The 27,400-nt window shown below is 44.5% G+C and overlaps 1 protein-coding gene across 1 annotated transcript in view; it reads right to left on the bottom strand.

Annotated features, from left to right (window-relative positions):
* Positions 1 to 27,400, bottom strand: part of FBXL5 (F-box and leucine rich repeat protein 5) — a 65,698-nt gene that overhangs the window by 5,512 nt on the left and 32,786 nt on the right. Inside the window, exons 6-10 of the mRNA XM_006270611.4 lie at positions 22,337 to 22,462; positions 20,650 to 20,798; positions 20,371 to 20,453; positions 18,098 to 18,823; positions 6,001 to 6,149 (exon numbers count right to left, since the gene is read on the bottom strand). Of these exons, the coding sequence (XP_006270673.2) occupies positions 6,001 to 6,149; positions 18,098 to 18,823; positions 20,371 to 20,453; positions 20,650 to 20,798; positions 22,337 to 22,462 (1,233 nt within the window). The remainder of the gene's footprint in view (positions 1 to 6,000; positions 6,150 to 18,097; positions 18,824 to 20,370; positions 20,454 to 20,649; positions 20,799 to 22,336; positions 22,463 to 27,400) is intronic.

The following is a 27,400-nucleotide window of genomic DNA, read 5'->3' on the forward strand; positions in this document are numbered from 1 at the left end:
CACTTACTTATTCAGCTTGCCACAGGATGTACATTGCAACACAGCTTCAAAGACAACAACACTGTCATATTTTACTGCGTCTCCCTCCCCACGTCCCTCCATCCCAGCTGAGGTCATTTTTGATGCTGATATAAACAACCCTTGCTTTGAACCCATATACGTTGAGATAGGGCATCCTGATCGGAAGGTCTTGACTGGATATCCACTTTTTCAAACTGATCCAGTCAGACTTTGTTCATTTCAAGGCACCATGCAAAAGTTACCAGTTTACCCAGTCTGGACAGTAGCATTAGCTGCAATGAACTAATTGTTCAAGTAACAGCTTAGGGCTATGTCCCTTTTATCTATGTTTTTACCACCAGAGCGAAGCTACAAAGTCAATGTAAGCTCTAATGGCAGTATATTAAAGCTATAGTTTCTGATATAGTTTACAGTGGTAAACTGGGGTGGGCCAATTCCGGCCTGTGAGCCAGACTGGGCCCACAGCAGACTCCATTTCCCAGCAATCGCTGCAATCAATTTCCATGGAGACCCCAGGAGCAGCAAAGGCATAACACGGTGGAGCCAGGGTTTCAATGGAGACTGGCACTAACAGCGCTGGCAGGGCACATGGCTTGGTGTGGAGCTGCTTCAGGGACGGGATCTTGTAGTGGTGACAGTGTGGTCTGAAGCCAGAGCAGAACTGCAATCTGCTGCCTGCACTGGAGTGTGCAGGCAGTGGATCATGGCTCTGCCCCAGCTCTGGACCATGCTGTCGCCACTGCAAGTTCCCAGCCCTGGCCCCGGAGCAGCTCCCTGCCCAGCCATGCCCCATGCCAGCACTGCTGGGACTGGTCTCTACAGAAACCCAGCACACTGTCACACCCCACTGCTGCTGGGGTCTCCATGGAAACTGGTCACAGCAACACGGGCAGGGGCTGCTGGGAAATGAAGTCCAGATGCTGGCCAGATCTGCCATTTTGCCCACCCCTGCTGTAAACATACCCAGTGGTTTAAGCAAAGGATGCATAACTCTGTGCAAAACCCAATTGTGAAACAGAAATAACTTCTCTTTTCCACAGCCCAGAGAGGCAGGAAGTAGCTTAATGTTACAGAAAGAGAGGTTAGATATTTTCCTCCTCAGATCCGCAGCAAGTCAGAAGAATCTTAGTATTTCAGTCCAGTGCACAGACTCTTCTTCTAGATTGTTTAAATGCATGGAGCATTTGAGGGAAGATGACAAGAGCAACACACTGAAAAGTGATGAAAAATAAAAGTGATGAAATTGAGCATTAACTACAATAGTGAATAAGGCCAATATTATTTGGAACTCATGCTAGGCAATCTAAAACTCAGTGAAGTAAAGCATTGAACTTTTCAGCAGAATTCCAGTTATCCAGAAGATGCAAGCAATACCCAAAACATTTGCACCAAGTCAAATCAGCAGTAATGTCAGTATACAGGATCCCGTACCCTGAGCAAAGGTTTCAAAATACACTGACAGACCTAGAGGCAAGCTCTGTTCCTGTGGATCTTTAAAGTTTTGTAACAAAACTAATCATCATCAAAATCAAACTCCTATTTCCCCAGCATCTCAATTCCTTAGCCTAGGCCTTTGAGCTCTCTTGCAACCCAGATTTTTGGACTCAGGAGTGCAATAAGGAGGCAACTTGTAGCTGAACTAGCACCAGAACAACTGAAGAACATAACCAAACTTTAGTTACCATAGTTCATTCAAAGAGATCACATTAGCTTCATCTCATTTGGGTAAAATGCTTTGTCATCATATTTTTTCTAGAAATAAGCTGAGCAGCAAAGGTGTGCATTCAGACAAACTATTCTCAGCCTTATCTGGAACTCAAGGTCAGTTTTACAATGGGATATGTAACCTCTTGTTGGAGTCTTTCCATGTATAGAGTTGAACCATATCATTATACAGCCCCAGTAAACCAAGAATGTCTCAGAGCAAGAAACTTCTTTGTAGAAAGAGCTCTTTCAAACCAAGATACTGGACTCATCTACTCACAAAAGTTGTACCACTTTAACTCTGCTGGGATAAAGTGATATGACTCTTGCTAGTGAAACAGGAGCTATAAAAACTGCATGCACATCAAGCAGTTCTCATCACATTCATGAGAATGTGAAAATTGCAAACATCTCTACAGCATAGCTCCAGTGAGACCTGCTCCATCTAGGTCATGAGAATGCATGCCTTGGGCTGATGGCATCAGACCCACTATTTACAGGAAAACTATGAAGAAAAGTTTGCAGTTGGGAATGAAGACCTTGCATGCTAACAGATGTCAAAGCAAAACCTGAATCATTCGTAATCCCATGCTTCAGGTTCCACTTTTTGTGATTCAAGAACGAGGAATTTTCCAACACCGTACTACGCATCCCCTCTCCACAAAACAACCCCAGAGAGGTGGAGAACAAAAAAAACAAAAAAACCCCACCACACAAACATGCAGAGAATTCGGTAATTATTTTACAGTGCTTTCGTGTATAATGCTTCTGATGTACAAAGTATGATAAATGAAAGCCACAGAAACTTAAGCTGCTGGAGATGAAACAAAACACTTTAATTGATTATTAATCCTCCTGCTCTTATTTATGAAGAACTGCAGTGATACAGGAATAACTTCAACAATCACAGAAATGCAGCTACATCTGGGATAGAATATGATGTCTGTTTAATATTATGAGAAGTAGTACCACATGCCAGGCTGAATGAGAAGTTAGGAATATACCATCCAAAATAAACTGTAGAGGGGGTTTAATGAAGGATATTATTACCCACCATGGTTAGTTATCCAAGCTTCAGTACTCAGAAGGTAAAGGCCTTAACTATGCTTAATTTGAGAGAACATTAAATATCATACAACACTTCTCTCAACAGTAGGGGTAAATGAGGCAATTATATTCTGTCTCCCATAATCAGCCCTCTGCCACACTGTTTTATACAGGTTACATAGATAGCATCCACAACCATGGTGAATGGTTTACAGAACAAAGCAAGACAGTCTCTGACCTCACAATCTAATTTTAGACATGACAGTAAATGCAGGTACCAGCAACCAGAGAGGGCACAGCCACCATTACAGCAGTAATATTCCAAATGTACTCAGCTTGGAGATGCTTATGTCTCGCTCCTCTAAATAGTAATATTTAAAAACTCTTATGACTTCACAAACTAAGAGGAGGGTGTTTCATATGTTACTGGTTGGGGGACTGAAAAAAATGTAGAGATAAATGCAGACAGTGTGATCAAGGCTGGTATTGTTAAGAGAATGGAAGGTGGGAGGGAGAGTGACAAACAACTGAGAGAGTGGGCCAGGTTTGTAAAGAGCCTTAAAAAGTAGGTTTAAATCGAATACAGTGCAAACAGGGCATCAGTGAAGGATTTAGAGTAGGGGCGGGCAATTATTTTGGGCAGAGGGCCACTTCCTGAGTTTTGGCAAGCCATCGAGGGCCGCATGACAGGCAGCCAGGGGCAGATAAATATTAATTTTCTATATTTTTTAGGGGCCTCACGGACCGGACAGAATGGCCTGGTGGGCCGCATGTGGCCCACAGGCTGCACTCTGCCCACCCCTGATTTAAAGGGAGATGTGGAAACAGTCTGGCAAGGCAACTGTTTTAGTAGGAAGAAAGGAAGGAAATCACCAAGAAAAGTGGGTGGGTGCACTAGTCAAAATCCATGGCATAGGAAAAAGAAAAAAGCTGCAGGAGTAATGAGCACAGGCTGTTTGGGTATAATATTCACTTTCCACTCCACTGCTAGGGCCTAATAATCCAGCACCAAGTAAAGCTCCATGCGAGCCTTTCCATCCAACTGGTCTGGACTCTTTGCTTGTCAAATCTCCCTTGTATTGTTAAAACTCCACCGTTCTGCACCTGAGTTGGCTATATCCCAAGGATGCGAGAAGGGATTTCAGTGTCTAAACTGTAACACGCCTTCAGGTTCCAACACATCATATGAACATCAGGTCAATATCCACAGTGATTGTGGATTTTTTTTTAATAGGTTCCAGTAATTCAGAACCATCAGATGCACAGTCAACCATTAGAACGTGATCTCATTCTGTTAGCTTTCCCCTCCGTTCCTGCCCTTCTCTCTTGCATTACACTTACCTTGTATAATTTGATTATACTCAGAACACAAGTTGTTAGGGACAGGAGCCATAATTTCCCATGAATCTGTCTTGTACCTGGCATAACAGAACCCAACTCCAACTGTGGCAGCAGCCAAAGGTCTCATTATAATTGTATTGTATACATTGACCAGCGCCCATCACCACCAACATTTTTCCCCAACCTAGATTCATCCCTGGCCAATGTTATAGCATGAGAATGGGAGGATTGAATGAACATATACCCACCATCTTTAAAGCATAATACTCATATTCTAAATATTGTTCAAGTGACTGCCCTTTATGGAGGGTCTTCAAAATCCATGTTTAACGAAAGCCAGTTCACAGAGAAGAACTCTTTTCAGTTCAAAACTCTTATAATTTGCAAAAGGTCAAGAAATAAAATGAAAACTCTTAAAAATGATAGTCCAATACTCAGTGCACTGCTCTAAGCGTGCAAAAACAGCTACTCTGTTCTTCTAGGACCTGTATCTCCCAGTGGTAACAAAGTGGTATATTTAAGGAACAAAAAGTCAAGGAAAAGAGCCAATGTCTTTCCAGTGAGCTCCCTCTGCCTTCTCATTATAATAGGAAGGAAGAGATGGATACTGAAAAAGTGGTGCAGGGAACGGACATTGAGAACAATGACAAAAGAATTATGGGATATTCAGAACTCCCATCCCTCGTCTTCAAGAATCATAGAAAATTAGGCTTGGAAGGGACCTCGGGAGGTCAGCTGGTTCAATCCTCTCCTCCAAGAAGGGCTATCCCCAACTATCTCATTCCAGGCAAGGCTTTGTCTAGCCAAGTCTTAAAAACCTCCAAGGATGGAGATTCCACAGTCTCTCTGGACAGCCTGTTCCAGTGCTTCATTACCCTCCTAGAAAGAAAGTTTTTCCTAATATCTAAATTGCCCTTGCTGCAACTTGAGACCATTGCTCCCTGTTCTGTTATCTGCCACTACTGAGAACGGTTCAGCTCCATCTTCTTTGTAACTACCCTTCAGGTAGTCCAAGTTGTTATTAAATCCCTTCCCCCCCCCCCCCAGTCCTCTCTTCTCCAGACTAAATAATACCATTTCCCTCATGTGAAATCACAAACATGTTTTCTTAGGTACTGCTCACCAGTACAAGAAAACAGATATGTTTACAAGCTACTTAAAATTTGAAAGATCCAACAGAGCAAATGAAGAAATGAGTTAAGGTTCCATGGATAAATCAAGAAACTCAGGGCAGGATGCAAATTGCCTCAGTCTGCACTTAAATTTGGGCAGAGCAATGACTTACAATTGAATACATCCGTCCCAGAGGATTCAAAATGATCTAGCCAGAAGTCTAGGAATCCCATATAGTCACTGGGGAAACTTCACAGATATGATCTAGGAACAATTTGGGTTTATGCATCTGAGCATTTGAACAGAGCATACAGGGGGTGCTAGGCATCTCCACAGGGATTCAGGAAGACCAGAGGCACTTAGAGATACTCTATGGGAAATACTAAAGCATTTCATATTAGGCTGAAAAAAACAGAAATAAACTTCACAGTAGGGGCCATTGCCAAGCATTCCCCAATCCCAGGGGAATATCCTAACAAGAAGCTACCAAGGCTGGCTCCCTCTGCTAAAAACTCTCTTCCTAGCCCCATGACTCTTGCAGTCCCAAATGAAGGGAAACAGTGGACTGAGGCAGGTAATACAGCCGTAGGAAGCTGGCACCAAGCTAATTTGAACTGCTCCTTTGGACTTGGGCATCTAACACCCACCTAAATCCTGGTAAGGACCTACTAAGACCATATGAATCTGGTGTCTGGTGCTACATTAAAGTAAACTTTAAAAAATCCCATGGAGCCCCAGAAAATCATCATGCGTCTTTATAGAAAGAGACATTACCGTTAATGTTGTCACAGTAGTAAAAGTGTTCGTCATTCAGAGAAGGGCAAGCAGAGACTAAATCCTGCAGGCCTGCGCCAGTTACAGTAAGACAACCCGAGAGATTAAGGTGTTCCAAATGCGGCAGTCCTCCTCCCAGAGTCAGCACCCTGTGGGGAGAGACAATTAGGACATGTTAAGATATCACAAGAAACCAGACTGCAGTCTGCGCACAATTCAGTTATGGTGCCATGTTCAGGAATGTCCTACAAGCAAGTTCTGATCTGAAGAAAGCAAAAACAAGGAGCTGCCACGGCAGCGGTGAGCACTGAACTAACTCCTGGTCTGTCAAATGAACACTGAAGTAACCTCCTCTAATGAAATATTACCAAAGTTTTTCCCCTACTTATTAGCAGGTGTGCACCCTGCAGATACCAAAGAAAAGTTATTGATGACAACTGGAGAAATAAGTAAATCTCTCTCATTCTCCTCCCTTTGCTAGTTCTTCACTTTCCTGGGACCAAGTCCAGCAACTCAACAAAGTAAGTGGAAGCTGTTGCAATGCTACAACAAGCAGAGTGAGTGAGCATCAGACAACGCCCCTCCCTCAGCCCTGTATCAATGTCTCAGCTTCTGCCAGGATTCAACCCCAAAAGTGAGCTGCCTGGCTGCCCATTGGGGACCAGAGGTCAGCTTCCCTTTTGCAGAGCATTTAGGAGCAAACAAAGCTCAAAACACTATACTCTGCTTCAACAAGGGTCATCCAATTGTCATAGCTCCGGGGTGTCAAAACTCATTGAGCCCTGGGGCCAAGTAAGGTTCACTGGGCTGGTCCATGGGTCTGGGACCAATCCTGTGCCACATAAAGCTCGTATGCTGCATGCAACATGCCCGCTCATGAGGCATGCCACTGAACCCAGAGCTGCACAGAGCACAGGGAGTCTGGGGCACAGGCTGCATGTAGCGTCCCACCTGGACCAGCTCAGGTCACATGCCATATGCAGAATGATCCCAGCGTCAACTTGGGCTGTGCAGAGTGCACAAACTGGACCTGCCATGCACAGCGCACACAGCACAAGGGGACAGCATGGGGTGGCGCTACATGTGGTGCCCTGCCAGCCCAGCCCTGTGCACTGGGCCAGCCCCAGAGCCAGAATACAAAGCTGGTCTGATGCAAGGAATGCATGCAGGACATGCCCCAGACAGGCACGCAGTATGGGGAGTGCCAGAGCCAGCACATGCCCTATACGGATCAGATCACATGGCTCCATGTGCTTGATCTGACCTGGGAGCCCATAAGTTTGACACCCACTGCCTTAGCTATTGAAATTGCTCTAATTCCTTATCTCCAGATAGTTTCTTACAAAAGTTTAACCTGGATGGTGACTAGGTCCTCTGACTACACGGGAGAAAGGTGCAGTTCATCTGCAGAGCCTGGCAATGCAGGAATATAGTGGACTTTGAAGATTCATGTAATCTTTTGTGGATCGACAAGCACAACTTTTAACGCTTGCAGGTAATGGGACTTGTAGCCAATTGTAACTCAAGGAAAGTGCCTGGTAAAACATTAGAACATTACTCCCTAAGAAGCTAATACTGTGCACTTTGGTTTTAAGAACACAGGATTCCACATTTATATGAATAATCAAAAAACAGATTTTTATGCTGCTCTCTACTCTCACTGGGAAGCATTCATGGTAAGGACATTAAACTTACAAGTGATGCAACAGGAGTTTTGCCACAATAAGGATTGCAAGGCCAACATTCATGTTTTAGAGGTCTTACCATTTGCTTGTTGTAGAAACTACAAAAATGAATAACAGCTATAATTTAGATCTAATTCTACCTATAGATGTCGTGCAAATAATGTTTAGTCCAATATACCCACAGTGGGGAGAGAAAGTAAAAGATGGGTATAAACACACATCAGGTGCAACCCTCAAAGATCTGTGGACTCCAACAAATTCCAAAGCTTGCTAAAGGACAATTCTCCCAAGATTAAAAGTTGTTAATCAACATGCTGGTTCAACTCAGCATGTGCAACATGCAACTCATCCCCCACACAAATCTCCTTCATTTCCTGACACAGTGTGCTGGTCTCAAAGGAGGGCAGAAACTCCAAACAATATGGGATAAAAAAAAGCCTCAGACATGCAGAAAGAAACCTAATTAATCCATCCAAATCTATCCTGAGGCCAAGATAGCCTTCTAGAAGTCTTCACTGAAGCTGCCAAACCCTGCTACCAGGAGTTTTCCAGAGTGGTAAGCCACTCTGAATGCTGGGACCTGCAACAGAATCAGGTACGAAGCTCAGAAAAACTAGCATCCTACTAACTAGGAAGACATTACATAGAATCACAGAAAATTAGAGTTGGAAGGCTCATCTAGTCTAAACCCCTGCTCAAAACAGGATCATTCCCAACTAGATCATCCCAGCCAGGGCCTTCTGGAGCTGGGTCTTAAAAACCTTCAAGGATAGAGATTGCACCACCTCTCTAGGTAACCTGTTCCAGTGCTTAACCACCCTTCTAGTAAGAAAGTTTTTCCTAATGTCCAACCTGAACTTCCCTTGCTGCAACTTGAAACCATTGCTCCTTGTTCTCTCATCTGCCATCAATGAGAACAGTCTAGCTCCATCCTCTTAGGAACCACACCCTTCAGGGAGTTGAAGGCTGCTATAAAAACCTTGCCCTCAGTTTGCTCTTCTGCAAACTAAATAAACTAAGTTCCCTCAGCCTCTCCTCATAAGTCATGTGTTCCAGCCCCTGAACTATTTTCACTGCTCTCCAGTGGACTCTGCCCAACTTGTCCACATCCCTTCTACAGTGGGGGACACACTACTCCAGATATAGATACACCAGTGCAAAATACAGAGGAAGAATCACTTCCCTTGATCTGCTGGCAACGCTCATAGTAATGCAGTCCAATATGTTGCCAAGCAAGCTAGCAGCAAGGGCACACTGACGACTCATATCCAGCTTACTGTCTACTGTAATCCCCAGGTCCTTTTCTGGAGAGCTGCTATTTAGCCAATTGGTCCCAAGTCTGTAGTGGCACATGGGATTCTTTCATCCTAAGTGCAGGACTTTGCACCTGTCCTTGTTGAAGCTCATGAGATTTCTTTTGGCCCAATCCTCCAATTTGTCTAGGTCACTCTGAATCCTAGCCCTACCCTCCAATGTATCTACTACACCCAGCAGCTTGGTGCCATCTACAAACTCGTTGAGTGAACTCCATCCGTTTTCCACATCGTTAATGAAGATATTGAACAAAACTGGCTCCAGGAGCGACACTTGGGGCACTTCACTTGATACTGACTGCCAACTAGACATCGGGCCATTTTATCACTACCTGTTGACTCTGACTATCCAGCCAGCTTTCTATCCACCTTACAGTCCATTCACCCAACCCATACTTCATCAGCTTGCTTGCAAGAATGCTATAGGACACTGTATCAAAAGCTATGCTAAAGTGAAGGTGCATCATGCCCGCTGCTTTCCCCACATCCACAGAGCCAGTCATCTCATTGTAGAAGGCGTCAGGTAGGTTGACTTGACCTTAGTGAATCTATGCTGATTGTTCCTAATCACTTTCTTCTCCTCCAAGTGCTTAGAAATGGATTCCTTGAGAACCTGGTCCATGATTTTTCCAGGGATGGAGGTGAGGCTGACTGGTCTATAGTTCTCTGGATCCTCCTTCTTCCCTTTCTTAAAGACAGACACTATATTTGCCCTTTTCCAGTTGTTCAAGACCACCATCACCATGAGTTTTCAAAGATAATGGCCAGCAGCTCTGCAATCACATCAGCCAACTCCCTTAGCATCCCATCCAGCCCCACAGACTTGTACATATGCAGCTTTTCTAAACAGTCCCTAACCTATTCTTTCATCACTGAGGGCTCACCTTCTCCCCAAACTGTGCTACCCAATACAATAGTCTGGGAGTTGACCTTGCCTGTGAAGACTGGGGTAAAAAAGGCATTGAGCACTTCAGCCTTTTCCACATCATCTATCACTATGCTGCCTCTCCCGTTCAGTAAGGGACTAACGCTTTCCCTGGCCTTCTTGTTCCTAACATACATATAGAAACCATTCTTGTTACCCTTCATGTCCCTTTCTAGCTGAAATTCCAATTGTGCTTTGGCCTCCCTGATTTCATCTCTGCATGCCCGAGCAATATTCATAGATTCATAGATGTTAGGGTCAGAAGGGACCTCAATAGATCATCGAGTCTGACCCCCTGCATAGGCAGGAAAGAGTGCTGTGTTTAGATGACCCCAGCTAGATGCCTATCTAACCTCCTCTTGAAGACCCCTAGGGTAAGGGAGAGCACCACCTCCCTTGGGAGCCCGTTCCAGACTTTGGCCACTCTAACTGTGAAGAAGTTCTTCCTAATGTCTAGTCTAAATCTGCTCTCTGCTAGCTTATGGCCATTATTTCTTGTAACCCCCAGGGGTGACTTGGTGAGTAAAACCTCACCAATTCCCTTCTGTGCCCCCATAATGAACTTATAAGCAGCCACAAGGTTGCCTCTCAACCTTTTCTTGCGGAGGCTGAAGAAGTCCAGGTGCCCTAGGCTCTCCTCATAGGGCTTGGTCTACAAGCCCTTAACAATATGAGTGGCCCTTCTCTGGACCCTCTCCAGGTTATGCACATCCCTCTTGAAGTGCGGCGCCCAAACTTGTACACAGTACTCCAACTGCAGTCTGACCAGCGCCCGAGAGGGGAAGTATCACCTCCTTGGATCTGTTCATCACGCATTTGCTGATGCACAATAAAGTGCCATTAGCTTTTCTGATGACTTCGTCACACTGACGACTCATGTTCATCTTGGAGTCCACTAGGACTCCAAGATCTCCTTCCGCTTCTGTGCCTCCAAGCAGGTCATTTCCTAGGCTGTAGGTGTGCTGGACATTTTTCCTCCCTAGGTGCAGCACTTTGCATTTCTCCTTGTTGAATTGCATTCTGTTGTTTTCTGCCCATATGTCCAACCTATCCAGGTCTGCTTGCAGCTGTTCCCTGCCCTCCGGCGTGTCCACCTCTCCCCATAGCTTTGTGTCATCTGCAAACTTGGACAGAGTACACTTCACTCCCTCGTCCAAGTTGCTGATGAAGACATTGAAGAGTATCGGTCCAAGGACCAAGCCCTGCGGGACCCCACTGCCCACACCCTTCCAGGTCGATACCGACCCATCCACTACTCTGGGTGCGACCCTCTAGCCAATTCGCCACCCACCGGACTGTGTAGTCATCTGAGTCACAGCCTCTTAACTTGTTCACCAGTATGGGGTGGGATACCATATTGAAGGCCTTCCTGAAGTCTAAGTAAACGACGTCAACCCCTCCTCCTGTGTCCAGGTGTTTTGTAACCTGGTCATAAAAAGAGACTAAATTAGTCAGGCATGATCTATCTGCTATGAACCCGTGCTGGTTCCCCCTCAGCATAATTTTTCCTGCCGGGCTCTCGCAAATGTGAGCCTTGATAATTTTTTCAAAGACTTTGCCTAGGATGGAGGTGAGACTGACTGGCCTATAGTTGCCTGGGTCCTCCTTCCTCCCCTTCTTGAAAATGGGGACCACATTGGCCCTTTTCCAGTCCTTCGGGACCTGGCCCGTGCGCCACGAGTGTTCGAATATTACCGCCAGTGGCTCTGCAATGACGTCAGCCAGTGCCTTCAGCACCCTCGGATGGAGCTCATCCGGGCCTGCCGACTTAAAGGCATCCAGTTCCTCCAAGTGACTCTGCACCATCTCAGGATCTACGCTTGGTAGTCTGGCGCCCTGCTGCTGCCTCTCTACAATCCCAGTGAGAGACTTGTCTTGCCCCTCGCTTAGGAACACTGAGGCAAAGAACTCATTGAGGAGTTCAGCCTCAGGAGTATATATTCTTATACTCCTCCCTAGCCATCTGTCCAAGCTTCCACTTGTAAGCTTCCTTTTTGTGTTTTAGCTCACTGAACACTTCTCTGCTAAGTCAAGCTGGTCGCCTGCCATATCTGCTATTTTCCCTGCAAATTGGGATGGTTTGCTCCTGCATCCTCAGTAATGTTTCTTATAGAGGTGCACCGATATATTGGCCCATATCGCATCAGTACTAATAAAAAGAAAATGGACAATATCAGCAACTGGCTTTTTTTGCCTGATGCAGCTGATACTGTCACTGATAAATGTTATGTGCATGCATGCAGCTGCAACATGCATGCAGCCAGGAATGCAGCTGGGCAGCTTGGAGAGCAGCATCTGGCTGGTAAATCTGTGGGGAAAACGGGTAAATCTGTGGGGTGTGAGGGAGGCAGAATGAGAGCCCCATGATGAGAGAGGTAGTGGGGCTGGGGCCAGGGCAGAGCCATGGGCAGCTCGTCTAAGGGACACAGGGAAGTGGGGAGGGGAGGTGGGTCCCCGCCACACGCCCCCCCAGATCTGTGCACAGGGTGAGGGCATGCTGTCTGCTGTGGGCTCAGGGCCAGAGGCTGCACCAGCCTCTTCCCTGCCAGGGGTGCTGGGCCAGGGCTGTGCTTGGGGGAGGCAAGGCAGACAGCGGTGCTGGGAGGGGACTGATGGGGGTGGCTATAGGGAATTTTGGGGGGGCTGTAGCCCACCCATAGCCCCTGCTTCCAGTGCTGCTGCCACTTACCCTGCTTTACCCCCGCCTGCCCTGAGCACAATCCCGGCCCGGCCCAGCCCCACCCCCACACCGGGAAGAGGCCAGCACAGCCCCCAAGCCTGTGCAGGCAGCCCACCCTTGCCCCACACACAAATCCAGGGGGTACATGCCCCCAGTGCCTCCCCTAAGGGTGCCCATCATCCCCATGCCTCCCAGATGATCCGTCGGCTGCTCCATCCCACACCTCGCCCCATCCTGGCTGGCAGTGCCTGCCCCTGCCCAACCCCACTCCCTCTCTCAATGCAGGGGCTTTGATCTGACCCTCCCTCCCATGCCTCTTTCCTCCCCACACCCCGCTTCGATTTACCAGCTGGATGCTGAACTCCAAACTGCAAGGCTACATATCAGCTATTGGACTGGTATCGGCTAATATGGCTGGCTAATAATCGGCCATAGGTATTGGCCAGAAAAATCTTCATCAGTGCACCTCTAGTTTCTTTAACAATACAACCAGCTCTCCTGGACTCCTTTCCCCTTGAGACTGGCCTCCCAGGGGAGGCCATACTCAACAAGGCTTGAGTTAGTGACAATACTCTGCTGCTCTCCTTTCTTCCTTTTGTCAGCATCCTGAACTCGATCATCTCATAGTCACTTCTGCCCAGACTGCCATCGACTTCTACATCCCCCACCAATTGTTGCCCGTTTTTGACCAGCAGCTGAAGAAGAGCACAGCTCTTCAACACTTGCGCCAAGAAATTGCCCCCTATGCTCTCCAAAAGCTTCCTAGATTGCCTGTGAGCTGCTTTATTGCCCTCCCTGCACATGTCAGGGTGACTGAAGTCCCCCATGAGAACCAGGGCCTGTGATCTGGAAACTTCCACTAATTGTCTAAAGAAAACCTCATCTACCTCATTGTCCTAGTCCCAAATCCTACACACTCGGTGTAAGGGGCCCATGCCTATGTGCACAGCCCTAGTTCCATTGCAAAGGTGAAGGGACAGCAAGCATGCCCTGCCCCCACTATGGGTTGCTGCAGAATGTACTTGACAGTCCTGGTTATTGCTCTGGAATAGGTCAGGGCCCTAGCACAGCCCCAGTTTGTTCACTGGATAGATAGGGGGCATGGAGTATTGTACCCTGGGACACTGAAGATGTCAAGCCAAGCCCTATCACTGAACATATAATATGCTGTATGTTCAAATTAAGACACAATACAAACCAGCTGCAAAGATGGTCCACATTTAGGAGTAACATCTTTGAGGCTGGTAATATGTTAATCGTGTGAAAAATACAACATCTGCCAGACACTTAGGATAGGGGAGGTGCAGTGCAACAGACCAGGACGTGCAGTATGACAAACACACCTTCATTTTAGTCCACCACACCAGGGGAGTAACTGCCAGGGACTTTTCCTTTAAGTCCCAGAAGCAAGTAAGAATCCCTCCCTCCCTTCCACCCCAGGCCCAGCAGCATGCTACTTCCCCCATCCTTCCCTCCCTACTTCTCCCACACACTGCTGCCATTGTCCCCGACTGTCCTAGGGCTGGGTTGGAAGTTCCAGAGCCGCTGCTGTCCACTCCAGCTAGGCTGCACACAGAGCTAGGCTCAGCCAGGAACAGCAGCTGTGGCAGGCGGGTTCCTCCTCTGTGCCTAGTCCCCCTGGGCATTCTCTGCCAGCCCAAGAACAGGAGCAAGGGAAGGGAACCTGTCAGCTGCCACTGTTGTCTCTAAACCTGGCTCCCTGTGCAACCCCACAGGATAGGAACAGCTCCAGAGACCACCCCAGCTGACCGAGGGGCTGGGGGACAGCAGCAGCAAAGAGGCAAGGAAGGAAAGATATGGGGGGGAGGGGCCATGCTGCTGAGCACACAGGAGAATGGGAGGGAGGAGGGAATTATTTTTACCGTCTTGCCAGACTTAAAACAAAAAGTGTCCTATTGCTAGTCTCCTTGCCCTCATAAGGGGGGAGCAGGGGTGCAGCCACCCCTTCAGTGCATGTTATTATTTCCACACCTCTCTTTGCAGGATTCTGGATCTGGCAAGGCCTAAGAGATACTGTAGAATTGGTTTCCATTTGCTTTTTTCTTCCTGTTCCTGCACTTACACTTCTCCCTTTTCTTTCTTCTGATTTGCCATTTCTTCCTCCCATGTAGCTTCTAAAAGTATGCCAAATATCCACAGGGGTACATCATGCCACAGTCTGACAACCACTGGGCTAGAAGAATATATCTCCTGCAGGCAGATGACCTCAATGCCTTAGTTATCCATGTTTTCATGTTTCCCAGCTGGACTACAGCAATGCAAATACATATATTAGATGTGAAGTCTTCTACACTTAGTACTAAGTTACTTGAAACACATCACTCTACTATGGTTCCCTCAGAGAATTCAAAATTTAAGTTCAAGATCTTGTTTCAGTCTGCATCTTCAAGACACTACATGGCCTCGATCGAAATCTTTAAAACTGTCGAAGCTTCTGAAATGAAAACCACGGTCATTAACTAAACTCCTCAGGCCCAATGGAACTTTGTAGAAGTATAAAGCCCACTGCATAGGAGACAGACCTGCACAGGGCTGTGAAAGGAACCTGAAACCTCACAAACCTCTCTTTGATTTTGCTTTCTCTAATAATACAAAGCAACACAACCTTGTAACTCCCCCTAAACACCCAGTGAAAGCATGGCACACCACAGCAAACACTTCTCTCAACAGGGAAAGGCTGAAAAGAGCTGGTCATACTACTTAATGTACTACTGAAACCTCAGGTACCACACTTGGACCAGCAGTCTAAGAACACACAATAGCACTACACAACTGAAAGTTTTAATGGATGTTATACTACATATTAAGAAACCTTTTCAGTTTTCCCTAAACTAAGGGAGCTATTTTAATAGCCACATTAAGATTCCCGCCTCCGTATTTTTCCTTTAAACACTAAATAATCTCTCACACAATTTGTCCTTGGGCACAGATAAAGTTATGTCCAATGCTTGGACATTTTAAAGGACATTTTTACTACTCTTTTAGATTTTTGAAAACCTGCCTATACATAATTAAAAACTAAACTAAGCAAGAAAACCTAGCAATAAATTTCTTGTCGAATGCTTGTATATCATTAACAGTTAAATCTCATAACACAAAGGCTACCCTAAACTATTGTTTAATTAAATGTTAATGCAACCTGAGACAGATATGTACAGATATCTTCTGGGGGAATAAAAAAAAAGTCTCCCATGGAAAAGCTGCAGCAAATTTTCAAATAGAGTGTCACAAGTCAAAAATTATATTCAGTTATAAAACCTGAAAAAGTAACTGCATGAAACCTTCCTTTATAACTCAGAATTGCTACAGGGAAGATATGTAGATATTATGTCAAAAACAGAGGTCGTTTTATAAAACAATAAATCTCTATGCGAATGCATTTCATATTTTTATGAAAATGGAGGAATGTCTCAACTTACAAACCTAAATTAAGCCGACTGCATAGCGGTACTCTGGAGATTTCCTTATCAAACTGAATAGCTTCTGAGGAAAGAAGAGCTCATGGAGTTTTCACAGTTTACATCATTCTGAATTTTCAATACCTAATTCTAATTTTTGTGTTCATAGAGGCTGCACAACTACAAAACCACCCTGGCTTTTTCTCCAAACACTGCCCCATGTAAAAAAGTATTTTCATTCCCTTCCTTTTTTTGTTAGTTTTGGTAGCAGCACACTCCTGCAGACCCATATACGAGTTGACAGTGCAACACTGAATGGTATTCTGCTCAAACATAGTTACTATATTAATTGGCATACCCCTGCAGAAGAGATGCACCTTGTTTTGGGAAGGCAGAATGAATTTAAAACAAGACTTTTCCAGAGTCCAACTCCCCCAGGGCTAATCCCCACCAGCCACATGGAGTAGAGGTAGAGTCCAGCTGTCAGTGTCACTTTTCCCCTACTGCTCAGACAACACCACTACTGTCAACCCAGAGTCAAACCTGTAGCTGTTAGCCCTGCAGCCAGGAAAGGGAGAGTGATGCTAATGACCAACTCTGCTCCTGCTTCATAAGGCCAAAGAAATCAGCCATGGGTGATCTGGTACTGCCCCCTGCCACCATTTCAGCATCCCCCTGCCTCCATTCTGCCACGGAAATCAGTTTGCTTAAGACACGCATCCTAACTTTGGATAGTCAATTTCCTGGGAAAAGATGCATATGGTATGCAAATAAATATGGTACTTACCAGCAAATGAAGTGTTGAGGTACACTGTCTGTACACACAGTTCCACTGCATGTGTGCTGCAACTCCTTGAGCTAGGAAACATTTTTTTTTGTCTGAATAGTACTAGTTGTGTGTGTAGGGGTGTTGATACATGTGCTCTGAGAGGTGTTTGGGGGGCCTTTAATTAGCGCAGCTTGGAGAGCCGCATTAATTAAAAGTGCCCGAAGAGTCACATGTATTAGTGCCTCCATGCTGAAAAATGGCAGCGGGGCAATCTGAACTAAAACTCATTGAACAAACTTTAGTTTAAAGCACCCTGCCACCATTTTTCAGCACAAGGATACTGATACACATGATGCTGGAGGCTGCTGGATTGCGTTAATTTCCATGCTCAAGTCTGCACTGACACTCCAACATAGAGTCTGTTCCAGCACACTAGAACAAGCTTCCTGCATGTGTATAGGAGCCCTAGGTTTCCTTGCATCTCCCATGCTCTGTACTTAGGTCATAAAAAGGTACTGTATTAATTCTGCCTCAATTCCCAGGCCATCAGGTCTCCCAAGACAGAAAATGTAGGTGTAAACTGGAAATACATCTCAAAAAACTCAAATCAGCAATAAAGGACTTTTCCTTCTCCTTTGTGTGTTTATATGTGCACATTCCCAATAAAAGTATAAACAGATGTCGCCAAATGAAGTAGATCAGCTGTGCTGGGAAACATCCCAATTCACTGGACAAAACCCATTGTCCTCACACAGCTGAAGCACACACACAGCAAAGCAGGCATAGGAGACTGCTAAAGGACAGAGACAGAAAAAGAGGGAAAAAATAGAAAGGGGCAAGAAATGTACTCTCAAGGGTACATAAGAAATGGCACAAGGCTTACCAAAAACTGTAAGTTGAATGTGGTGAAAAGAGAATGCCCTCAAGCCAACATAATTGAGAAAAACTCTGGATGGGAGGGATGCAGACCTCCCTCTGAAACTACTTATGAGCCTGTACGCGGCTTCCTTTACACATTCAGTGCAGAGCACAAGAAGAGGGAGAATATAAACATACCGTATGGGTACTGCTACAATACAAAGAGCTCTCCAAGCTTTAGTGCTTGATATGCTTATGTGCCTACAATGGAAATATGCAAATGGACTAGCACTGAAAGGAAAACATGTCTATTTTTAATTTTCTGAATGAGTGTTTCAAAAACAAGCTGGACATTTTCCTGAAGAGACTCACCCTATCATCAGCCAGTTGATGTCAACAAACACAAGAAATATAAGGTGCTCTTTGACTTTAGTTGTCAATTTCTTACCTGAGACCACGATCTGTGATCTGGTAACATCCAGACAGACTGAGGAACTGAAGACTTCGTGCAGTCTCTTCATCTGATTTTTCACACCCAGAGTATGCCAAGTCTTTTCCCTCTGACTGTTTAGTCCTTGCTGTTTTTTTACACAGTGCAGAGGGCTCTGGAAGTGCTCGTATAGTTCTTAGTGCCGTTCCAGCACAACAAAATGAGTGTCCGCAATATGTCAAGGCAGCAGAAGCACAATGCTGCTGCCAACAGACAGTAGTCCTTAGTCCAAAAATGTCTTTATTATAACAAGATGCTGGACAACTAAGATTAGATGCTGGTTCCATCAAACAAAGTCCCTCGACATTTCTGCGTCGCCATTCTGCAGCATCTTCAATATCAGCCAGATCATCTGAATCTAACATCCAGACATAGGCAGAGCTGAACCCTTCAGAGCTGACAGGCTTACTCCAATTACGCTCGTTACCTTCTCCCTCGATAAGATTTTCATTATTTATGTCACGCAAACAACTATATTTCTTGTTGGACTGCATAGTATTGTCCTTGTTTCGCCATACAGTCTTCACATTCCTGTTTCTGCAAATTTTTGGTGCTCCTTTGCTGTTGTGAGCTGACAGGATTCCCAAAGCTCTGGAAATCCTCTCAATGGCCACATCCGTGATTTTTTCACAGCCAGACAGATCAAGATGGCGAAGACTCTGGCAACAGCCAACCCAAGACCAACTGAAATTAGAAAAATGTGTACAGTTATGGTAATAAAAAGATTTAACAAACTATTTCTCTAGGCAAGAAAGATTCTGGCTTCCACAAAGAAATTAAATACTAATACTAATATTCATACTGCAATTGCTTCAGCTCCGAAAGAAAATAATTCATTAGCATCAAGTACACGATTTAGAATCATGGAAAATTAGGGTTGGAAGGGACCTCAGGAGGTCATTTAGTCCAACCCCCTGCTCAAAGCACAATTGCAGCAAGAACTGATGTGTATGCACCCAAAAAGACTAAGTTCATCTAAAGGAACAGAGAACACAACAGATTCAATAACGTTACTGCAATATAGAATGGTAAAATAGGAACATTAGCCATCAGAGATCCACAACTGTCCACAACGGTTTAATAGATTTACAAGACAGCCTGTAGACAAGAGAAATGAATGTAGTTGGACAATTCAAACAGTAGTTCTTGTTGCACAAATGCAATTGCCAGCAGAACAATTTTAATTTACTAAATGTACTGCAGGGAATATGCATGTTTGAGCTAGCAAACTTGGGAATATACTTTGACCTGGAAATGCATGAAATGTGGTCCTTTTAAAAATACTGAAGACTTATAGTTCATGAATTGTAATTTCTACCACTGCAAGTATTTAAAGCAGGGAATTACTTTTGAGTTCCTGAAGCTCCAGGAGAATGTTGTATGAAAAAAAACAAAAAAAAGTTAGTTTGCATCTTCAAAGTACCCTGGGGCAAGGACTGTAACTATTACCAGATGCCTGACAAAATGATGTGGGTGGAGATGGTTGAGGCTCACTGTGTCTTGTGGGAGGCACAAGGGTCTTTGTTCTTCTAACAAAAATGAAGAACTCTGTATCAAGTAACTTCCACAGAGGCTGCATCTTTCTAGAGAGCTCACTGTTTTTAGCCTTTAGAAAGCTGTAATATTTTCTAGCACAGCTGACAAAGTATTGTTACCTGTTCAACATATGAAATAGACCTTACATATTATACTAGGAAATCTCTCTCACTGGTTACAAGCTCTTTTAGTATATCTCATAGACCCTGTAATCCTCATGATCCCCACATGAAAACACACTGTCTACTGAAACATGTAATTTTAGACTACAAATCTGCACAAAGACATAACAAACTAGTGCAGGCCTCACATCCCTAGTGCCTCACTGAAGTCAATAAAATTTCTGCAGCCTTTTCTGTAAAACTCAACAGAACTCCTTATGAACAGAGCTCTATTCTACCTGATCACAACATCCCTAGCAAATCTTCAAGAGTGAGGTTTAACATTACAACCCAATTCAGTTTTTATGTGTGGTTATATTCAGGATTCTGCACAACAGTAAAACAACAAAAGCTTTTACATACATTCCATTCCAAGGTTATAAGCTTTGCTCGCTGTTAGGTATAAAATTAATGTTACTTTAATATGACTGTTGGTTACTGAAGTATAAGTTCTGTACTAGTCACTGCATTGCTGATGCTGTTTCAACAGGAAAAAAATCTATAAATACTGTGTTTTAAAAACAAGTAGCTAACCTTTCAAATGCAGAGTCTGAAATATCAGTTTGAGTTAAATCCAAATATTCCAAGTTAGGACACAGTTCCAAGATCTGTCTAACCTAGAAAAGGAAGAACAAACAGAAATAATGCAAGCAGCTTATAGGGGGAATCTCGGAGACAAGACAAACGAACAGTCATTTGAGTTGCAACTCAAACGCCATTCACTTTTAAATTAAAAGCACAGCAATTAAATATTTTTACTGATTACAGAAGGTACACCATACTTATTAACATACAAGGGTTGACAATACTTGCCATTTTGCTAGAAATTGCTGAACTGTAGGCCAGTACTAGTGATTTCACTGAAGTGCCCACATACGGGAGAATATTATGAATTAAGCCATGAAGTAAATGTTTTTCCTTCTGTGCTATGTTAATGGCAAGCGACTCTTCCGCAGCTTCTTCTACAAAATAAACAAGGGGGGAAAAAAAACAACAAAAAATTAATAATGAATTTTGATCAATTTAAAGTTCATCTCACCTTCTTACATCCAGGATTTACAAACCATAGGTTTAGAAAGCCTACAAAATTTTGTACCTGAGATAATGCAAAGAAGAAATTAATAAAAACACAAGTTTTACTGAAATCTGGCTCCAGGGAGCAGGCTGCAAAGATGTAGGTCTACCATTGGTTTATCTTGCTGCTAAAGAGCTCAGAAAGGATGAGGAATGTTTCTTACAGATTGTGCACGATTTCGAACTTTACAGATTGCTTCCAAAACTTTAAAACACCACCATAATTAAACTGGTAAAGTGCACACTACTCTGTGTTTTGTGGTCCTCTCACACCAAAAATTCTGGAGCTGTTTGAGGCTCACTGCATCTTGTTAGAGACAAGACACAAATGAATACTCAAATGAGTTGCAATTCAAATACCATTCACTATTAAATTAGAAGCATAGTAATTAAATATTTTTACTAATTACAGACAGCACATCATACAAGGACTGACGATACTTACCATGCAGCAGGTAAAGCTGCCAATTACCTCTGCATTGGTAATCCCATATACGGCACACTGAACTGATCAGACCACAGATTACACAGGATCATGGACGTGGTCTACAAAGCAGACAGCAAGGTCTGCAGTCTCAAAGACAGTGCTAGCAGTAAGAAAACTACAGTATGCCATCAAAAAGTTCCATTGTACCTAACAGGATTCAAAGATCGTGGTCTTTATACCACCGTATTTTTAAAGTCAGTTTTATCATGGAACTTGCATACCAAATGGATGTACTACTCTAAATTTATCTTTGAGATGGGGATCTTTTGTCAAAAAGAAAAGGCTAGAATAAAACACCCACAACCTTGCCCTTCCCAATGTTCAATTCATGATGAAAAAAGCAGAGAGCTGGAAAGGAGGCCACCAAATGTGAGATAGGGAGCATAATTCACAGCCAGGCTGCAGCAGCACGAAGTCACAAAATTTGCACCTATCAAATTGCAGATTTCTTTTTTTAAAGGACTTTTGTTGTTTTTGACATTTTTTTTTTTAACTGAGAGGCGACTGAGTATCAACAACGGAGGTGGAAGATGCTTCTACTGCTTTGCCTTTGTAAAGAGAAATAGAGTACAAATAGCTAATACAGAGCAAATATATCTGAAGACCTACTATACCCTGCAACATATAAAAGCTGTGAGCTAAACGCCTAAGACTCAGTAAAGAATTCATTTAATTTTAAGCATAGTAGTTTAATCTTCATTTACAGCTGCCAGTTGAAACTGGCCAATAACAGTTCAGATTCAAACTAGGTTATATGCTTTGCCATTTATTCATAACAGAATGTATAATAAAAACAATTAAGATAAAGCTTTGTTCTTTTTAAAGTTATCTGTATTTGCCTCTATGTAAAATTATAGCAGTACGATAGCACCTCTTCAAGATTTCTGTTTCTTTATCATGAATGAATTTTCAGAGCAACTGAATTTATATTTTGCTTACCAGATTCATCTACATCGGCATCTTCATCCCACTCCTGAAAAGCACGACTTTCATCTTTTCTATTTTTTACCCATTCCTCATCAGGTTCTGTCTCAAGATCATCTGCGGGACCACTGTACCAGTCACCTACCCAGCCAAAAAAGGAAATAAATGAAAAAATACTGTAAGAAACATTTGGTCTTTAAAAATGAAAATTCCAATAACAAGTAGATTTTATATGTTAGGGTCTAAGGAAATGACATTTAGGATTTTTTTATTTAACATTACTTGAAGTTGGAATGAGCTTTTAGATCAGGGGTGAGCAAAATACAGGCCAAAGGCCAGATCTGGCCCGCAAATCAATTAGTCCAGCCTGTGGCTGCCCCCATGGCATTCCGCATGGAGCCAATCCCCACCCACTCCTGCCCAGGGCAGCCTGCATCCTGCCTGCCAATGGCACCACGCCGACCCCAGCCAGCATGCACAATGCTGCTGCTGCAGCTGCTGCTCAGGTACTGCTCAGCTCCCCACACCTCCAGCAGCTCCACCTCATCCTCCCACCCCTGCTGCACAGCTCCAGGCAGGGGGGAAGTTGCAGTTGGTGGCTCCTACCCCAGCATACGGGGCTCCAGCTCCCCAGCTCCTGGCCACCTTCCATTCATGCTGCTGCCTGCAGGTAGCTGCTCATCGCACTAGGTGGGCCGAGTGGGTGGAAGGCAGCCAGGAGCTGGAGATGAAGCCCTGCGCACTGGGGCAGAAGTCAGGTTTGGAAGGATATACAAGTGGTGGTGGGCAGGTTCCCCCATCCTGCTCTGCTCCTTGGCTGATGGGGAACATCTTGGGGGATTGGCCAAGGAGGAGGGACCTGCCCACTGTTGCCACTGTCCTCTGCTGAGCTTGTCTCCACAAACAGCCCAGCTGAAGCAGGGTAGCAGCAACTCTGAAGCTTGCCTTGCCCCCAGGTCTGCTGGGGATATTGGCAGTAGTGGACAGGAGAGACATGCCATTGGGCACAGAGGGGAAGGGAGGGGGTGCCAAGAGCAGAAAGAAGGGGGAACTTTCACCTCCTTTAGGGACTTGAAAGAAGTCCCCAGCTGCTGCTCTTGCAGTGTGGTCCTAAAGAGGGTGAAACTGCACCACTGCTCTCTCTGGATCTGCCCCTGAAGTCACTGTTAAGTTAATGTACTGTTCTGCCTTTAAGCGAGATCTAATTTTTTGGATTTTTAATTATTCCCCTGGTATGTTCCAGAATAGGAGAGCTTATCAATGAAACATTTGGATTTTGTTCATTCTAAAATTCAAAAACTAAACTTCGATGTAATCAACCCTGACGTTCCATGGAAAATCCATGAAATGACTTAAATCAACAAGTTTCTTTTTTATTAAAAACATCCCCAGGATTTACTAATCATGGCATTTGGTCGTAAGGCAACCACTGTGGAAGAAAACAAGCCTACTTCCTGCATCTACAGGTCATAAGTTCTCAATTATACATTCCATTAGAAAAGCTCATTTTCTACAAGACAGCCAGACAGGTATGAATTAACTGTGTTTCTTATTTGAACAGCTTATATGGTAGCAGTGAAATATCAATTAGTTGAGTGTTGCTTACTCTAAAGCAAAAGGTTGGTAGAGTAGTTGTTATTTGGTGGGCTGGGCAGGGACAGGGAAGGAAGGTTGGTTGCTGCTGCTTGTGTCCTTTATATTCAATCGTTACAATATTTACGAGGAGCCTCTAAGGTAGGGGCAGGCAAAATACAGCCTGCGGTCTGAACCTGACCCACCAGGCCATTCTATCTGGCCCGTGGAGCACCTAAAAAATTTAGTAAGTTAATATTTATTTGCCCCGGCTCCCTTTCAAAGCTGACTGGAGACAGGGACAGTAGGACCCAGAGGCAGCCCTCAGCAGGCTTGCAGGCTTCAGCAGCCCGGCCTACCCCCAGCCAGTTCTCTGCTTTCTTGCCCCTGCCCTGCTCTAGAACCAGGTGGCTGTGGATCCCGGCTGCATCCCTGGACCACAGAGCACGGGACTGCACTAGTAGGGGTGTGTATGTGTGTGCACGCATGTGGGCAGACACAGGAGCAGAGTATGCACGTGTCTGCAGGCACAGGGGCACAGAGTATGTGCGTGTGTGTACACGCAGGCACAGGGCCAGAGTGTGCACACACACACAGACATGAGGCCAGAGTGTGCATGTGTGTTCATGGGGTGAGTCCCACATGCACACCCCTCCATACACATACACCTACACTTCCCCTCGCACTGCCATACACAAAACCATCACCCTCCCCCCATACCCACCCACACCCCACATACCCACACACCCATAGCCCCCACAAACCTATATCCACTCCCACACAATATACATGTGTAAGACTTCATTTGAAGGTATTGTGCAATCACCCCTATGTACACTACACAAATGCATGTAAATCAGAACAAAAATATTTTTTCAAATCAAATTAATGAATGTTATAGATGATCGCTTTTTAGAATATAGTTTGTATTTTTCTGGTTCTGAGGCAGCAAAACCCCTTGCTGAAAGGAGTACTTCCAGGACAAAGGGGAGGGACTTCTGGTGGCAAATGTCAAGGGTCAGGGGGTAGGACTTCTAGTAACAAGATGATGACAGGGGGCGGGGCACCTGTCAAGGAGTGGGGCTACCCATGCGGCCCTTGACAGCTTCCCAAAACTCGGTAATTGCCCACCCCTGCTCTAAGGCAAGAGTGTCTCCCATGGGCTCGAGCCCACATCAGTTTTAATCCTCGTGGCTCCCAGAGCCATTGCTTTGGTGCAGCTCCAGAAGCCCCAGGGAATTAAAGCTGCTGCCACTCGCCCCACTTCTCCCCTGCCACCAAACCTAATTGCCAGCAGTGACTAAAACCTCTGATTTTGATGGTAGGTAAGGGGAGAGGGGGAGGGAGGGAGCAGCATTACCCCTACATTCTGGAACCACACCAAAACAGCAGGGTTCCACACTGCCACTACAGGGGCTCCAACAGCTACAATGACAGGTCCTACAGACTGAATGTGGCCTGCAGAGATGGGTGGTCCTGCCCATGAGAAGCTCTATGGACCAGATGACCAATTCGTGTTTGACACCCCTGCTCTATGATATTACTTAGATTAGAAAAGTTACAGTATTTAAAACTAATACTGCAAACACAGACTGGAGAGGCAAAATAAACCTGAATCACTGTGGTAGTTTTGTGCAGTTGAACAAGTTGTACATTTTAAAGCCTGAGAAACAAGCAGGCTCTGCACTGAAAGTTATATGAAAGCACTGAATTTAGCCCTGATTTATTCAAAGGTAAATATGCCACTGTTTGGATAGGGCGCCACTAAATGTGTCCACAGCTTGCCACAGACTGCACATCCATGGCGAATCTACTAAGTTAAATTTGTGCAAAAGCCTACACGGGCAACACGGTTTGTTCTTTGCTTAAATCACTATAACTTGGCTCATTAAATTTACCAATACAAACCAGTTATAGCAAGCACTAAACCAAATCTAAATGGTTCTACACAAGGGTGTGCAGCAATTCAAGTGATCCACTTAAATGTATTCAGTTAAAATATAACAACTTCCCACAGACAGAAACCTGAGTTACTTTCCCCATTCACTGAAACTTCAGCTGCAGCTTTCCTTAAGCTCAACTCAAGGGAAGAAGGAAAATCTTTAAAAGAAAATCTCAAAATTCTAAAATGTTTTGTGAAGCATTTTTCTTAAAAAACTATTAAATAGGCATTTGCTAAAAAATGCCTATCCAGTCAACTGATGAGTGCTCAGGTTTGAGCATCTTGTAACTTCTTTAGGAGAGGATTACCAGCCAAAGCCAGAACCAAAATTAGTGTTTAAACAACTGAAACACATGCACAACTCTTTCTGAGGCTGTCTTTACAAGCCATAAAGGAATGAACAGCACAAGCTTTCATTATGCTTTGTATTTCATTATTAAATGTTGTTACATATTACACTTCTATCTACTAAAAATGTAAAGCTATAACCAATATAAAATATCTACTTAAATGTATTAAGTAATTAAAAAAAGAATTAATGAGAGTGTGTGAAACTTCAATATGGTCTAGTGGAAACCTCATCGTAGTCCTACTACAATGGAATCAAGTTACTCTTTTTGGGTGCCTGTGCGGTGGCTGCTCCAACGCACTGTAATTACAGGGCATCAGAGCAGACACAATTAATCGTCTGCTGGAGTGTGGTTATTACCATGCTCCACCAGCCTCCCACATCTCATGTATCAGAGTCCCCACACTTCAAAATGGCAGTGGGGCACTTGAACTAAACCTCATTAAACAAGCTTTAGTTCAAGTGCCCCCACCACCATTTTGAAGCACAAGGACACTGATACACGAAACATTGTGGTGTTCTAATTAAAGCATACACACAAACACACACCGGAGCATGTGTAAAAGTGCCCTTAAATCTATCTAGTGCTCTTAAATAGTCTTCAGACTCATGCAATGGTTTTGAGATGCAAACTTTTAGGAAAACAATTTAAAAACAAGCTAGAAGGATAGGTTTTAATATCTGTCACTTTAAAATAGACAACTAAGGCCCCATCTACACATCACATGTATCACACAATTACTAGGTTAACTGTATAATTAGGCTACATGTGCAAATTAACTATCACTTGATAAAAAGGTCCAACCAGCTATAAAGTTAGAGATGGAAAATGTGTAATAATTTTATATCTGGTTTCTATTCAGCTTTAATTTGTATATGTAGCAGGTTCTCTCCCTCTGGACACAAGTCCTATCAGCTGATGGGGCTCCCAGCCATATGGGTGCACCATGCACAGCTGAGGGGACTCTCAGCCCTAGCAGTGTCCCATAGCTGCCAGGACCCAGAGTCCGGTCAGCTGCAGGATTCTCCACCCTGGCAGCTGTGGAGTGCTGCAGGACCCAGTCCTGCAGCTACAGACTCCAGTAGCCATAGAGCACTGCTGGGACCGAGAGTCTGCAGCCACAGGACTCACAGTCCTGGCAGCCACAGGGCACTGCTACAGCTACCAGTCACGTCAGCTATGGGACTCACAGCTGTGGGACCTTTCTACTTGTCT

The sequence above is a fragment of the Alligator mississippiensis genome, chromosome 2 (assembly GCF_030867095.1).
Source record: "Alligator mississippiensis isolate rAllMis1 chromosome 2, rAllMis1, whole genome shotgun sequence".
NCBI lineage: Eukaryota > Metazoa > Chordata > Crocodylia > Alligatoridae > Alligator > Alligator mississippiensis.